Here is a 15,172-nt window from a genome sequence, read left to right on the forward strand (position 1 = left end):
TGGGGTTTGGCAATTGAGGAGAACAGCTCCGGATTGAAGTCGTGACACCGAGTTGAAAGCAACCCTGAACCTACTTAATTAACTTTTTAATCAGCAGGCCAATTAAGAATTCTTATTGACCACCGACAGAACAGTGTTCGTCCATGTTTAAGATAGGGTATTGATTAAGGTCATTGACAATGATGATGTCTTTTTTTATGCATGAGATGGATAGGGAGAGGTTCCTGTTCCTGTCAATTTTCAATCCATTAAGCAAAACCAGTTATCGGTAATGGATCGGTCAGTCATCTTAGTTAGCGGTATTCGCGGATGGCATGATGATCTGAAAAGGTGTTGTGAAGGATAGGTGCGGTTGTTAATTGTTGGTGAAGAAGTTTCATTGGATCGGGATCTGGGGTACGTCTTTGAGCATCATTTGAGCTTTATCCTTTCCTTCACTGATCTCACTTCCATGGTACGTTCCTGTAGCAAGTAACCGCATTTATCGGTAATCGATGCCGGCCTCACCGGCCGAGGGGGAGCTCGACGTATTTATTGAGTATAGAGAGAGAGAGGAGGACGTGAAGAGTGGGGACTTACCGATGGGGCCGATTTGCAGCGGTGGTTTCATCCACTAAGGCGGAGCTCAATGCCGCATCAAAGCTACGACATTCGTAACCATCTCTAGGTAAGTGTCGAGTTCAGAGAGAGAAAGAGACGGGGTGCTGGGGACGGTAGAGACAGAGTTGGGGGGACTCGATGTAGGGGGCAATGGCAAAAGTGGAGGCTGTGACGAGAGACAATGGATCAGAGCAAAGGCAAATTCTTGTCTGAGCTCGGATCCATCATCAACCAATGCTTAGGTAATAGTTTCATTGACCATAAAGAGTTTTGAGTGAAACCTAAAATGGAGAGTCCGTGTGGATCCTCTACTTCGCATGGTATTTCAATTGGTGTCCCCGTTATTGATGGATATAGATAATGTATGCATCACTGCATAAGAAATGTAGAAACCCTCGTGTAAACACCGTGCAGAGCAAAGAATTCACATTCCATGTAGATGGAAGGAGGATAATTGTTAAGGTATTAAACCTATTGTACGGCAACCAATTCAGTCCTACTAAACCTTTTGACGATTTGCCAATTAAATCTAAACATTTTGATGATTTGCCAATTTAGTTATAAACATTTTGACGATTTTGCTAAACCTATTATTTGGATAATTGAACAAAAGGATTACATTGACAAATTATCAAAAGGTTTAGGACTAAATTGGCAAATTGTCAAAAGATTTAGACTAAATTGACACGATTGAAAAGTTTATGACTAAATAGGCAAATCGGAAAAAAGTTTAGGACTCAATTGGCACAATTAAAATATTCATGACTAAATTGATCACTATACAATAAGTTTATGACTTTTTTTAATAATTTTTCCAAGCGAAAGATGCATCAGCAATTGAGATTGACTAAGATATCCATGAGAGGACCACACGGAGTAGAGAATCCATTTCCCGATCTTGCGAATCCACGGGGAAATGAGTTTTACTCGCACACACAAGAAAGAGTATCATATGTCTCTTCTACTTTTACTCTGCTCTGCCCAGCTCTGGTGCAAAAGAAAAAAAATCCAATTTCTACCAAACCGTTCAGAAATCAACCATGCATATGCGATTACAGACAAGATCCATTTCTATTATAATCTAAGATCAGACAAATTCAACCATTTCATTCTTGGTTTCTTTTTGTGCCTCTCACCTGTTGCATGTCTATAATACTAATATACAATATATATATATATATATATATATATATATATATATATATAGAGAGACAATATGTGTGTGTGTGTATCCTTTAGCATTGCCTGAGGATTTAAGAAATTAAAAGTGGTTGGAGAGACGTCTCAAGGAATAAAGCGCATCAACCATACTTATTGTATGATGTTTAAGTTTCGATGGCGTGAAATCACATCATGAAGAAAGCATTGCCCGATTTTAAGTAGCGCCACTACTGAGATTTCATGCTCACTTAAAGAAAGAGCCCACGCATTAAGAAAGCCAAACCGCCTCTAGTAAGCCCAACACCTTTTACAGAGAAAGTTCCGTTCGTCCAAGACACGCAATTAAAAGCAACGAGCGAGGTTGGGATCATACGTGCCTTTTACAAACGCCCCACTAGTGAAAAAAGCTCGCACTGTGCAACGGGAACAATTCTTTGGGTTAGATCCTTTGTGGATTCTATTAGTGTCGATGCAGCGATCGCCCCTCATCTTGTTCTCTGGCAATGCTTTTCAATAATATTCTAATGTTATATTGCAATGAAAATCACTAAACTAATAAACTAATGTTATGGAGAAGTTCCAATCATCCAAAACACGCAATAAAAAGCAACAAGTGAGGTTTGGATGCGTACGCTCCTGCTTTACATACGTGCCTTTTTTTAAACAACCGCTAATAAGAAAACTCGCACCGTGCAATAAGAATCATTCTCTGGTTAGATCCTATATGGATATCTGTTAATGTCGATGCACTGATCACCCCATCTTGTCTTTCGCAATGATTTTCAATAATACACTAATGTTAATTGCAATGAAAATCACTAGGCTAGTATACTAATGTTGTAGGGAAGCTCCAATAGTCCAAAACATGCAATAATAAGCAATGAGTGAGGTTTGACATGTCGTTCGTACTTTATATTAGATGAAAAAACACGACCGAACTGGTTCCGCCCTGCTGTCCATTTTTTTGGCTTCGATTCTGTGGAAACACCTGGGTAATATAATAATAATATATTTTATTTTTTAAAATTTTTAATTAAAAAAATGCAAAAAAATTTAAAAAAAAAGAAAATTTGTACTCGCGCTTTGCAACATGAACCATTCTTCGGTAGATCTCCTACGGAACCTATATACACGCCTTTTTTCAAACACCCACTAATGCAAAACTTGCGCTTTGCAACAGGTACCATTCTTCGGTAGATCCCCTGCGGAACTCTGCTCATGTCGATGCAGCGATCGCCTCGTCTCGATGTCTTCCGCAGCGATTTTCGCTAATATACCGACGTCATGTCGCAATGATCATCACCAAAACATCCGACAGCCCATCGAAACGAACAAAATCGGATGAGCCCCTTTTCGACACACACTCTCTCAAACTCGATGCCCAATTTGGGGGCTTTAACTAATCCCACAAAATCCCCAAGGAAACGGTCGATGATGAACAAACACACCCATTGATTGTTGTCGATGATGCTGCCGTGAAGATTTCTTTCTCTTCTTCATCATCCCCCTTCATCTTGGGGAGGGGGTGTGGGGTGCTTCCATGATGGGTCAACAAAGGCAAGAAAAGAATGGCGCTTCAAAAGCGGGCACCCCTAATTCCGCCAGCAAGAAGACAAAGGAATCATCCCCTATTATTATTGCCAGTCCCACGCCTTTCGGGCGGGAGACATGGAAAAGCCCCGGATGGAGCGTTTGTCGCCATTCTCGCCCCTTCTCTTTTCTTGCAGTCCCCCCCGAAAAAAAAAAAATTCAGGAAAAACCCAATTAAAATTCACGAAAATTCGCCAAGGAAAAAATATCATCCCTCCCTTTTTTATATATCTCTTCGATTTTTTTTGTTTTTTTTTTTCCTATTATTCTTATTATTCGTTAATTTCTTCTCTTTTCTTTTTTTTTTTCCGGATTCCGCCATCCAACCCCCATCGCACATCGCTCTCGAGAATTATTAGGGGAGATGAGATGAGATGAGATGGACGTGGGCCTGGGGACGCGCCCCCACTAAACGACAGCTCGGGGACCTGTGTCCGTACGTGGGGAGGGGTGGGGCCCCGTTTCGGACCTGACGTGTCCTCATCGTGGCGCGCGTGGGGGCTCCCAGTCGGGTCGGTCAGGTCCGGTCCGGTCCAGTCTAGTCCAGCTTCTCTTTTGTCCTCTTCTCGGGGGAAGAGGAGGCCCAAAAAGGGAGGCGCTTCATTCCCATGTGGCGAAATTTGCAATATGATGATGATGATGATAAAACCATGGAAAATGTCACATTTTTTTTTTCCATTTTTATTTTTATTTTATTGAATTTTTATATCATTTTATTTGCTTATTTTATTTCTGGGAGTGGTCACTGAAGTTGTTTTTTCTTTTTTTGAATAAGTGTACCGAAAGTCATAAAACCCGTCACGAAAGTCCAATTGAGTTATAAAACTTTCGGAAGGTGCGATCAAATCATAAAACTTATCACGAAAGTGCAATCGAGTCCTTCTATTAACTCCGTCCAATTTGTGTAACGGAAAATTCTAACAAGTTTTAGGACATAATTCCACTTTTTGAAAGTTTTAGGACCCAATTGCACTTTTGTAATAAGTTTTAAGACTCGATTGCACATTCGCAATAAGTTTTAGGGCTTGAAGTGTACTTATCCTTTTCTTTTTCTTTTTTTGTTGGATTCAAGGGTAATGTGCTTGTGGGATTTCTTTTGTATATGTGGCCAAATGATGTGCTGCCCGGAGGTTTTTAAAGTAATGGGTTGGAAAGTACAGGGTGCATAAAAGAAGGTGGCTCTTAAGTGTTGTGTTTTGTAGCTTTGCATTTATGAAAGTAATGAATGAGAACCTAAATTAGTTAGTGTGGAAAAGAGAGGGTTTGCATGAGTGGATAGGACTAGCCATCTTGTTACTAATCTTCAAAGCTTGGCATTGATTCCTATGCCATTTCTAGGTTCCGGCGGGTGCCTAAGACAAGAAATTGTTTGCATTTTGTGCGGCGGGAGTCGAAGCTTTGTCACTGTCTAATCCGTATATGCTACTTCCCCCACGAGGCCAACTTGTACTATTGTTCGACCAAAAAAACACTTGTACTATTTGTTTTCAGTCCCAAAGTTAATCCAACTCGTACCACTCGTTTTCGTTCCCAAGTAAACCTGTGGTCGAGTGTACAGAACGTCATTATAAATTTATGTTTCCGCCTAGTGTGATTGAATTGAATGGAACTTGATCATCGAATGGGTTTGGGCTGTGCTCATTCTAGGTGGTGACGTGCTGTTGTCGATGGACCTACCCCTAGCATCGGTCAAGCTTGATGCATCGACGCTTTTGTGCAGTAGCAATCAGGTCCAAAAAAGCTAGCCAAGCCCATTCACGCGAGCCTATCCTTTTGTCCAAGTCTGTCCGTTCGATGAGCCGGTTGGCCGAACTATCAAACCCGTGATCAGATCCGCCGGCGGAACGAAGCTTGCGAATATTATTACACAGTTCCCACAGTAAAAGAGAGAGAATCGTGCATTTCCATGCTATTATGGAATGATGCTTATGTGATGACAGTGGCGCCGGCTTCACGAAGCATTGATTGAAATCAGGAACCGGTGGGACCTTGCAGTTCTGCATGAGAAGCATTGATGAATGAACATTGTTTGGTGAGTTGCAGGTTTGACTTTCGAGCAAAGCCAGGTCCAACTTTGGATTCCACGATCTTCGCGAGCCTTGTCACGTCAGAACCAGATGCCGGGTTCATCCTGCAGTCAATGCGCTGAAGTAGAAAACCATCCTCAGCAGATAACTTCGTTCCCATGCATGATTCCTTCTTTCTTTCTCCCCTCCCCAGCAAGAGAAAGAAATGGGTCTTTCATGTTTTGCCATCCCTTCAGGTAATGCATGGGGACCGCAGGAGACTCCATCTTGTTTCTTGTGGACTGCATGGCCCTTTGCTTCTTAGCTTTATCTTGCCTTTTGGTTGAACATATTGATTGATGCAGAAGGAATCAGGCCCATGCCCTATATGCCTGGGCTTTTTATGGGTTGAATTCTTGCAAAGAGATCAGTTTGGAATCCAAAACCAGCACATTGCTTGGCCCTCTATGCATGCATCTTCTTCTTTACATTCCGCTCCGTCGCGCTCGTCCCACCGTTGGAAGACGTTAGATCCTACTTTTCGCCCACGTACTTTCATGCTTTTCCAAATAAGGTCCGTGTACGTTTGGTTTACCTAATTTAATCATTCTACTTACGCACGTTTCTTTTCAATCGAGTGTCTCCGAGACTAAATTCGATCAAATTCAACTAGTGCGACACTAAACGACGCCAAAATATGATGCGAGTAAAATATGCGGATGACGAGGGGGCGACGTGTGCAGAAAAATTTAGACATCATAAACAACGCCAAAGCATGATAGAGATGAAATTTAACCAATGCGAACACCCACATGGATGTCTACATTGGAAAAACTTTGTCCGTGTCACACCACGGCGTCATTCAGCGGCCTTGTCAATCGAATTTAATGGGATTTGGTGTTAGAGTGATTTGATTTAGAAATTTATGTGTAATGACTTAATTAGACAAATTAAAAGTACAAGAGCTAAATTAGAAAGAATGCGAAAGTACATGGATTTCTTTTTTTTTGTTTGTTATATCTCTAAATCTCTTCATTCTCTGACTTTTTGCTCTGCCTCTGGTAGAGCGTGGGAGTCGAACCCTGCATTTGTGATACTAGCGTCTCCACCCCCCAATCCATTTACCAACAGGGCTGCATGCCTATTGGCACGAAAGCACATGGATGAATAGTAGAATTGTCGCTCTATCTCAAATGGGTTTTTTTTATCACCTATACATTACAAAACACGCATTTCACATTTATACATTTATACCCTAAGATTTCAAAAACACGCATTTCACATCTTGAAGTCCAAACATAGTGCAAAGTGCAACAACAAAACATTGGATGATGCCGGTCGTTGATTTTGAAAAATAGAGGATGGAAATTGTGACAAAGCAAAAAGTCGATGATGTTTTCTCTCTATAAGATAACAACCCTTACCAAACTTTAGCAACGTGAACTTTGTTGAGTAAAAGGTTAAAATACCTTAATGTGATGTCGGAGGCGGAGATTTTGAATTTCTTTCTCCTCGTAAGCCTTTCACTCAATCATAGGGTTTCTTTTACTTCACGTGATGGGATTTTACTAGTTTTGCTCGTCAACGGCTACAGAGCCTAACTTCGATAGGTAAAATCGAGGGTCATCAAGATCAAATGATTTCATAACCGAAGTGAACTAGGAGCCAAAATTAGGTAAAGTATTCTAAACATGCCAGCACTTGACGGCGTGGAGAATCACGTGCCGTGTGCCTGATCCACGTAACCTGAGTTCTTGCGAACGCTAGCCAACATTCGGTGCGGGCACTTCGAGGTTTGGTCATTCTATCCACTTTTGGTGCCCAACCAATCCCCCAAATTCCTAACACTGGCTCTATCCACCAACCACAACATTTTTTTTTCCAAACACCCAAACACTCCGAGCCGATTTTTCCACGCAAGGTGGTCAGAAAATCATGGGCGTAGATATATCGCAGGACACACGTGTGTATGATGTGTTCTCAAACGAGTGGCATGTGGTGCACATTCAAGAGAATCTTATTCTAGACCCTTCCACGACCCGTGCTTATATCTCGGCACAAAAGAACGAGGGAAACGATCCGCAACCAGGCGGGCCCCGCCAATGCGTTCCTTATTTTAACGAGCCGGTGCCCGCACGCTCCAACTCCCCACGCTGCTTGCCCCGAGACTCTCGGCAATGCCCAATCTTATTTTTACATCCCGTGGTCCGGGCATGACCTTTGAAGGATATGCTAAAGTCCGGAGTGAATCTTAATCTAGACCCTGCCACGACCCATGCCTGTTCCGGACCCAAAATAACGAGGGAAATTACCTCTTTTTGTGAACTAAAAACTCAGAGGGGCGCCACCTCTAACCCTTCCCTAACCTGGTGGGGACCAGGTTTTGCCTCTTACCCACCCGATTGGGACACTTGTCTCTTGGGTGTCTTTGCCCAACGAAAGCGACCCCCTTTTGGCCCAAAGACTTTAAAGAAAGAAAGAAAGAAAGAAAGAAAAGAGTAGTTCAGCCTTATCTGCTTCTTCTTCCTTGTCTGCTCGATCCAGCACATCGACAGCAACCTGTGCCAAAATAGCCTTATCCAAATGCTTTCTTTTGATTCTCTGTGCTCGTTTGTATCCCCATCATTTCAAAGCGCACAAACATTGCCCAAATTATTATTTAATTAAAGTAATTTACAGATGGGACGATATTTGTAATTATAACCTACAAATAATTGTGTCGCCATAATAGGTTAAAAATTGAAACATCGAAACAATGAAAATTGCAAGAGGAGCCGCACAGAGGTGTAGAGAGATAGAGAAAGAAAATTTTAGATCTAGGAACTGTGGTGTCGCCATCACAATGCGCTCTCTTCTCTCGTGATGACTATGTTGGATTTATAACGATGCTGTCAAGTAACCACCGCGATAAAGGCGACCACCACCGTGATGGCCGCTACGGACTAGAGTCCACTGTAGAGTTGCCATTGATTGTCGCTGCCCCCACGTTGCGGGACGGTCTTATTAATGAGTACCGTGAAATATGCAGAATTTTTAGTTCGGATTTGGATAAGTTAAAAAGGAATTTTTGCAAAAGGGCGATAAAGAGAAATTTCGAAGTTCAAACAAGGTTTATAAAATTTGGATTACGGGCTAGTGATTTGGAGGGAGGGTAGCAGTCATTACTGGCCTCCTTGGTCCAAGTGCTTTCAAAATACTTACTAAACATAATTAACATTGTATACATTAGTAAAGTATAAACTACAAATAACACAATATAAAGTAATATAGTAAAATCCGTAACGATTGATATACAAATCTAAACAAATATATCTCGGGTCACTTTTTTCTTTGTCCAAATTACTAATTTATGCGTCGTGAACATGTACAACCGTAAATGCAAATTTAACTATACATATGAATAAAAAATATGCGCATACATCTCCAATATGAACTTTACTATAAATAAACGGGAGCATATCTATAATGCAATTTAATCGAAAGTTTCTCAGATAAGGATCAGACTTCAGATGAAAATGAGGCCTAGAAAAAATATCACACATGTACTTATATCAAGTGCAAGTCGAGGCCAAAAATTAATATTATTTGAGTGTCAATCATCACGCATGAGTTCTATCTACACATGCCTGTCACCGCACCCCACTCATTGTCATTCTTGGTAGGGGTGTAAATGGTTCGATTCGATTCGATTTTTCAAGAAAAACCGAACTGTTATGGGTGCACTATGGAACCGAACCGAACCGAACCGAAATACCGGTTTGGTTCGGCTTGGTTCGGTTCGGTTCGGTTTTCGATGTCAGATCATTCTTTATCAGTGAACATGAAAATGAACCCATCATCAAAACCAAAATTATCTTGTCTGTCACCTGCTCTACCCAGAAAACAACTCTGCAAGACCAACTTTGTCAGCCCAATCTTCTTGAGCACGAAACGACAAGAACCCACCCAATCGCATGGAGCAGATGCGGGAGCCCTAAAAGCCTTTTACTTAGGGTAAAAACAGAAGGCAACGAGGGGTTTATTTTCAGTTCAGTTCGATGCGAACTGAACCGAAATAAATCGAATTGAAAAAAAAAAAGGTTAGTTAATTTAGATAATCCGAACTGAAAACTGAACCGAATCGAAATGTACAAAATTTTCTGTTCGGTTCGTATCTCGATTTGATTTTTCGATTTGGTTCTGACACTCCTAACTCTTGGTATACTTACTAAAGACAAGTACGTACAAATCCACCCCCATCACCAGACCTGTCAAAAAAGGTGGGTCAAGTCGGGATCGAAAATGATCTGATCCAAATTGATCCATTTAATCAATTTCCACGCAATACAAATTTAGTTACTCATATTCGTACCTGACTAATGCCGGACCCGACCCGACCCATTTGCTAAAATACCTCCATATTTATCCAAATTTAGAAAAACTCATATATAAACTGAGTTGAGAGTGAGGGCAAAATCGAGCGAGAGCGAGTAAAAGTGAAAAAAGAGTCGTGGACTTATGACACATTTCATAAGTATAATTAACGTATACGATAACTCAATTCATCAAATATGAGATAAGGAACGGACTTATAACTCATTTCGATCGGTCTACTCATCATGTCACATCGACCCTGTCCACGTCATCCCTATCCACATCCCAGTCCCCCTTTCAAATCACATCTCGACACGACCTACAAGGCTTTGACCGTCCGATTTACTGAACCTGATGACTTCGCGCATCGGACGGTTCAGATTGCCCATAGAGGAAGCGTCCAAGTGAAGTTGGAATATGCCTGTGCACACTAAGGGCGCAGCATGGTCAGAGTGGGCGATTCCCACCCTAGAATCAGAAACCGCCCACTAAGGACTGGTTCTAAAAAATTGGAATCGGGAACTGCCCATTGATTTCATGGATTCACACGGGAACCGGACCGCTTGTCCGGTCCGGTTCTCGGGTGGATCCATGGAACCAATCCCACTAGCCAAGGACGAAGACGGAAATATGGAGACGGAGACGGTGAGGTGAGCATCGACCAAAAAGAGTGAGAGAGTGAAAGTGAGCACGAAGCGAAAGCGAAAGAAGATTTTTCCTGGCTCAATGTGAGGCTATCTGCATCGAGCGAGTTAAGTTTAATTTAGAGATTTAAGATTTTTTTAAATAAAAATTAAATAAATGTATTATATTTACTATTATATTGCCGGTTCGGTCCGATCCTAATGGACAGGTAGTCGGCTCCACACCTAAAATCGGGAACCAGATCGGTATTCACCGATTTCCAAAAATCGAAATTGGGAACCAGACCGATTTCCTTAGGAACCGGTTCGGTTCGGTTCGGTTCGGTTCCGAGCGGTTCCGGATTTTTTGCTCACCCTTAGTGCCCTCGTGATTCAACAGCACTACTGTTTCGCCGCCACCTATCCGATGTGCGTTTGCCGCGTACAGTTCAATTAACAACGCCATTTCTTTTACACGACACCGAAAAAGTTTTTACAAAAAAAAAATATCCACAAAATAGAATTTCTTTTTTATTCGTTTATCTCGTGCGTACAAACAGACGGCCGCTCATGGATTGGTCGAACCCGACCGATCGGCACTTCACGGCGGCGCCAGCGGAGTTTGCCGCCGCCCCCGGAGCGAAGGCGCCCGCCGGCGACGGGTTCGTCGTCCGACGGTACGGCGCCAGCCACTTGTTCTGCATGTAGCGGTTCTTCCTCCACGGGGGCAGAGAGAGGCCCCTGCTCTTGAGCGACCGCCTCGCCGCGTCGCACATCGCCTTCACGACCCTCTTCAGATCCTCGATTCCGCCGACGAAAGCCCTCGGGACTCGCTGCAGCAGCCGCGTGTACTCCGGCGCCGGCCGCGCGATCGCGAAGTGGCCGTCGAAGTCGACGTCGACGAAGTACCGGTTCAGCTGGCTGCTCCCCTCGGAGGGCTCCGATCGGACCACGTCGATGAACTCGTAGTTCCCGGCGGTGAGGCCGCCGGAGGCGTCCCACTTCGTCTTGCAGATGGCCGCATTGTACCCGATCTCCCTCAGGTACGACATCACGTTGCGCCTCAGCGCGGGCTTGTTCGACCACAGGCACGCGAACACCTCGATCGCTCTCGAGACGTGACGCAGGAGAAGGCTCCGGTACGAATCCGCATTGCCGGCGAGGGCCTCCTCGAGGACGCCCTCGATCGCGTCCGCCCAGCCGGCGGGCGAGTCGGCCCCGTCGGAGTCGGAGCCGCAGTCCGCGGGGGACCGGCTCGCGGCGGGGTCGTCGTCCGCCTCGACTTCGAGGAAGCCGTGGACGAGCTCGGAGAGGCAAGGGGAGTCGTCCTCGCCGTCGTGCTCGCTCCCGCTGGTGTCGGAGCTGAGGCGGCGGACATCGGCGCCGACGAGCCGAGCCCTGGCCCGGTCGTCGAGCAGGTCACTGCCGCGCTTCGCTCTAACGAAACCCGCCATTGCAGCAACTCACAGCCCCTGTTCCGCTCACTTTCAGATTGATTTTGGAGCGCGAAGTATTGATGGTCGCCGTCGTCGCCGCCGCCGCCGCCGTCGCCGTCGCCGCCTTTATCGAGCCGTCCGTGGAGGAGCGACGGAGCGAGGGAGGAGGGATTATATAGGAGGAGCGGCAGGTGGGGGATTAAGGAAATGGTTTTAATGGAGGATTTGTGGAGGAATATTCGGGTGGAAGTGCGGTTCAAGACTTCCAAGACCCCGTGGCTTTTGAGCTTCTTAGGACATCAAATTTTCCCTTTTTTGGGGGCCTATCATTCAATCTCAGTAAATCTTAGCTCTAAAGCTCCGATCGGGCTACCCGAGAGTTAATTTTGGTTCACGAGATAGAGACCTCGAAAATTTCCCGTGAAGATCGCATCGATCGTCAAATGTTAGGCCAGAAAACAACGTTGCGGGATATCGATCAGGTCGTGCCGGTCGTTTTTCGCGCGGAGTTACTGAGACCGACGTGACGCGACGTGTAAAGCGATATGGAAAAATTTACGGATGGCCACATTATATCTTACGATGTCGTCATGTTCGTGGTGGTGGGGCGGGTCAATTGTGCATTGATGGACTCAAACGTTATTTTTTCTTTTGTACGCACGGAAGGTGGAAGGTGGAAGGTGGAGGGGGGCGTAGGACCCGGCGGGGAGGGGGAATATGCGGGTAGGATCCGAAATGGAGCGGGCGAGCATATCCGGGCGGGCACCTGGGGTTTATTCGGGCAGGGGTAGCCCACGGGCGGTGGGGTGACGTGGACGGTGGGGATTGGCTGGCTCGCGACCCCCGTGCGACGGGCACGTGCGAGGGGAGGGTGGGATTGGCGAGGGGGATTTTGCCTCTTGGGAGCTTGGGAAAGGTAAAGAGATAGAGAGAGAGAGAGAGAGGGAGAGATGTTGTCGATTTGACTTGACGTGACCCCAAAACGTAGAGCCATGGTACTCGATTGTAGAGGACTCGATTGGACGCTTGTTAATTACTTTGCCCAACAAAAAAAATTGTAACTTTTTAACGTACTGATCAGATTGTTAAAATGATGCGTAATTCAATATTTAAATATTTCGATAAATTATATGTAATGGAAAGGAAAAGTAGTGCTTTCGAAATGATAATTTAATGTTTAATAAATGTCTCACCGGCAACTAGAATCAAATGGAAAACAAGATCGACGAACGAAATACACGGTTCATGCGACCCGGTCATTGATTTAAGGAAAACGAGGAGCTAAGTAAGATTTCGAAACTTCGAAGTAGGAGAAGAAGGTAATCTCTCGCAACTTTATTAGAGAACACGTTCGATATCCTTCCCATTTTTTGAAATATTAAAAAAAATCAAAACTATTATATGTTGATGTGCAACTCCATCCTTATATGTTTATGCAAAATAGATATATTGTTCTAATTATAATTCCGTGACTTTATTTACAAAAGGCCCTTGTGGGGGATTTATGGCAGGTTTGCTTCATGTGAGCATGGCTCAAGAGAAGGCTAGCAAGGTCTTGGGTTATATTTATCTTGTTGATGATGTTTTAGAGATTTTTGGCTTGATGGGCTCGAAGCAAGACTTGTCAGGAATGACCTGACTTATTTCCTAATCCTTTCTAGTGGACTTAGTATCAATTGGTGTCCTTCTAACTCGTGGCGAGTCATTATTGATGTCCCTCTAACATGTGGCAACCTATTCACAATGATTCTTTCCACCATAATTGCCACATGGAGTGATCCTATTAGCCAATCCTCTTAGTCTTCTCGCTCTAATTACCCCATCATTTCACTAATTTTAGGGGATCTGTGCACTTCGGCTCTTCGATAGACTTTAGCATCTTTGTGTTTTAGAGTTTCGGCATAGGATAATTGAGTAACTCTCCACAATAAGCACCCGACTCGCTTTGCCCGCCACATAGCATTTGAGTTCCCCAGAATTGTCGGCTCCTCCTTTTTACAGCCTAAATACTTTATCACACTCTTGTTGTTACTTTTGTTGGACATTTCAACAGTTTTGAAAATAAAACGATTTTGATAGAAGTTATGATTGACATGAAAGCCATCATTCTGCAACGGCTTTGTAACGGTCTTATAACGACTTTACAATGACCTTGTAAGGTTTTATTTATTTCTTCATAAACCCTCAATTATTTTATAACGGATTTATAATCATCATCATCATTTTAATAATTATCAACTGAGTTGCAATGGTTTCTTAACGGCTCTATCTTTCATTTGAATATAAAATAAAACTTCAAACCACGATTCTTCGGAATACACTCAATTAAAAGAGAATTTTTTTCTCTATCATTCCAAATTTCTTTCATTTCCTTGTTAGGTTACACACATAATTAATTGTTTCTATTCCTTTTATTATTTTGTGCGTAGTAAAGAAGAATGTCTATTGTATCTTGGAGGATAGCTGTTAGAGCTTGTCGCACCGAGTTTCGTACTTCGAAGGGCGAAATTATCCTTAAGGACAGTGCTTGCACAGGTCAAACAGTTGATCTTATTTTCTTATCTTGTCCACCATATTTCCATCAATTCTTTATTTTCATATTATCTAATCTTTTTTCCAACAATTATTGCATTGCACTAACCCTTATGCAAGGTTTAGGGATATCGATGGCAAACCTTCTCAACACTATTAATATCGAAACTGTAAACAAAATATGAATGGACAAACTTATAAAAAAGAGGAAAAACATACCCTACTCCTCTTTTCCTTTGTTAAGGCCAAAATATTACTTTTTTCCTCGGTCAAAGAAAAGTATATTACTTTGGGCAAGTAACACTTTTTTTTTTTTTATGATTCAGGGAACCCCCGCACGGCCGATAGCCGAGAGGTAAACCCTGGGGGTGACACGTACTAGCCACCACACACGTGCACCGGTTAAGTCACCCTGCGGCACCCGGGATTCGAACACTCAACCTTTTGCGAGAGAAAGAGTACGCGCTCCAGTAGCGCTACCAAGGCGGGTGGTAGCAAGTCAAAATCTGTGGACTACAAAGTTTGCAAAAAGGAGAAATTAAAAGTAAAAGTTACTCGGAACAAATTTGAAATATTTTCTTTTGAAGCTCGCGTTGCTTTTGAGAGGACTATAACTAGTCACCTCTTAAGCCTACTATAGTCGAGGGAAAAGAAAAATTCTCAGGCCAAGAAAGATGCTTTCATGCCATTTGGAATGGACTTGGAGAATAGTGAATTTAAAGCGACATTGGATCGACCATGTGATTTGTAAGGTAAGGAAACGAACTGAAATACGACAAATAATCTGAACTTAAAGCACTGCCTGTTCGTTTTCTTAGAGTTAATTATGTCAAAGCATTGTCCTTTAAACTTGAACAGTCAGTAATGATCC

General features: G+C 43.3%; 1 protein-coding gene across 1 annotated transcript; it reads right to left on the reverse strand.

Annotated features, from left to right (window-relative positions):
* Positions 1-10,842: 10,842 nt before the first annotated feature.
* On the reverse strand, positions 10,843-11,886 carry LOC115690521 (uncharacterized). Its single transcript, XM_030616877.2, has one exon. The coding sequence runs from the start codon at positions 11,785-11,787 to the stop codon at positions 10,873-10,875; it is 915 nt and encodes a 304-aa protein (XP_030472737.1). The 5' UTR covers positions 11,788-11,886; the 3' UTR covers positions 10,843-10,872.
* Positions 11,887-15,172: the final 3,286 nt, after the last annotated feature.

The sequence above is a fragment of the Syzygium oleosum genome, unplaced genomic scaffold (genome assembly GCF_021117445.2).
Source record: "Syzygium oleosum isolate NSW1041296 unplaced genomic scaffold, Sole_v2.1 Sole_v2.09, whole genome shotgun sequence".
NCBI lineage: Eukaryota > Viridiplantae > Streptophyta > Magnoliopsida > Myrtales > Myrtaceae > Syzygium > Syzygium oleosum.

What these genes read in the sequence shown, in the direction of transcription:
- LOC115690521 (XM_030616877.2), bottom strand. Translation starts at nt 11,787, where the DNA reads ATGGCGGGTTTCGTTAGAGCGAAGCGCGGCAGTGACCTGCTCGACGAC.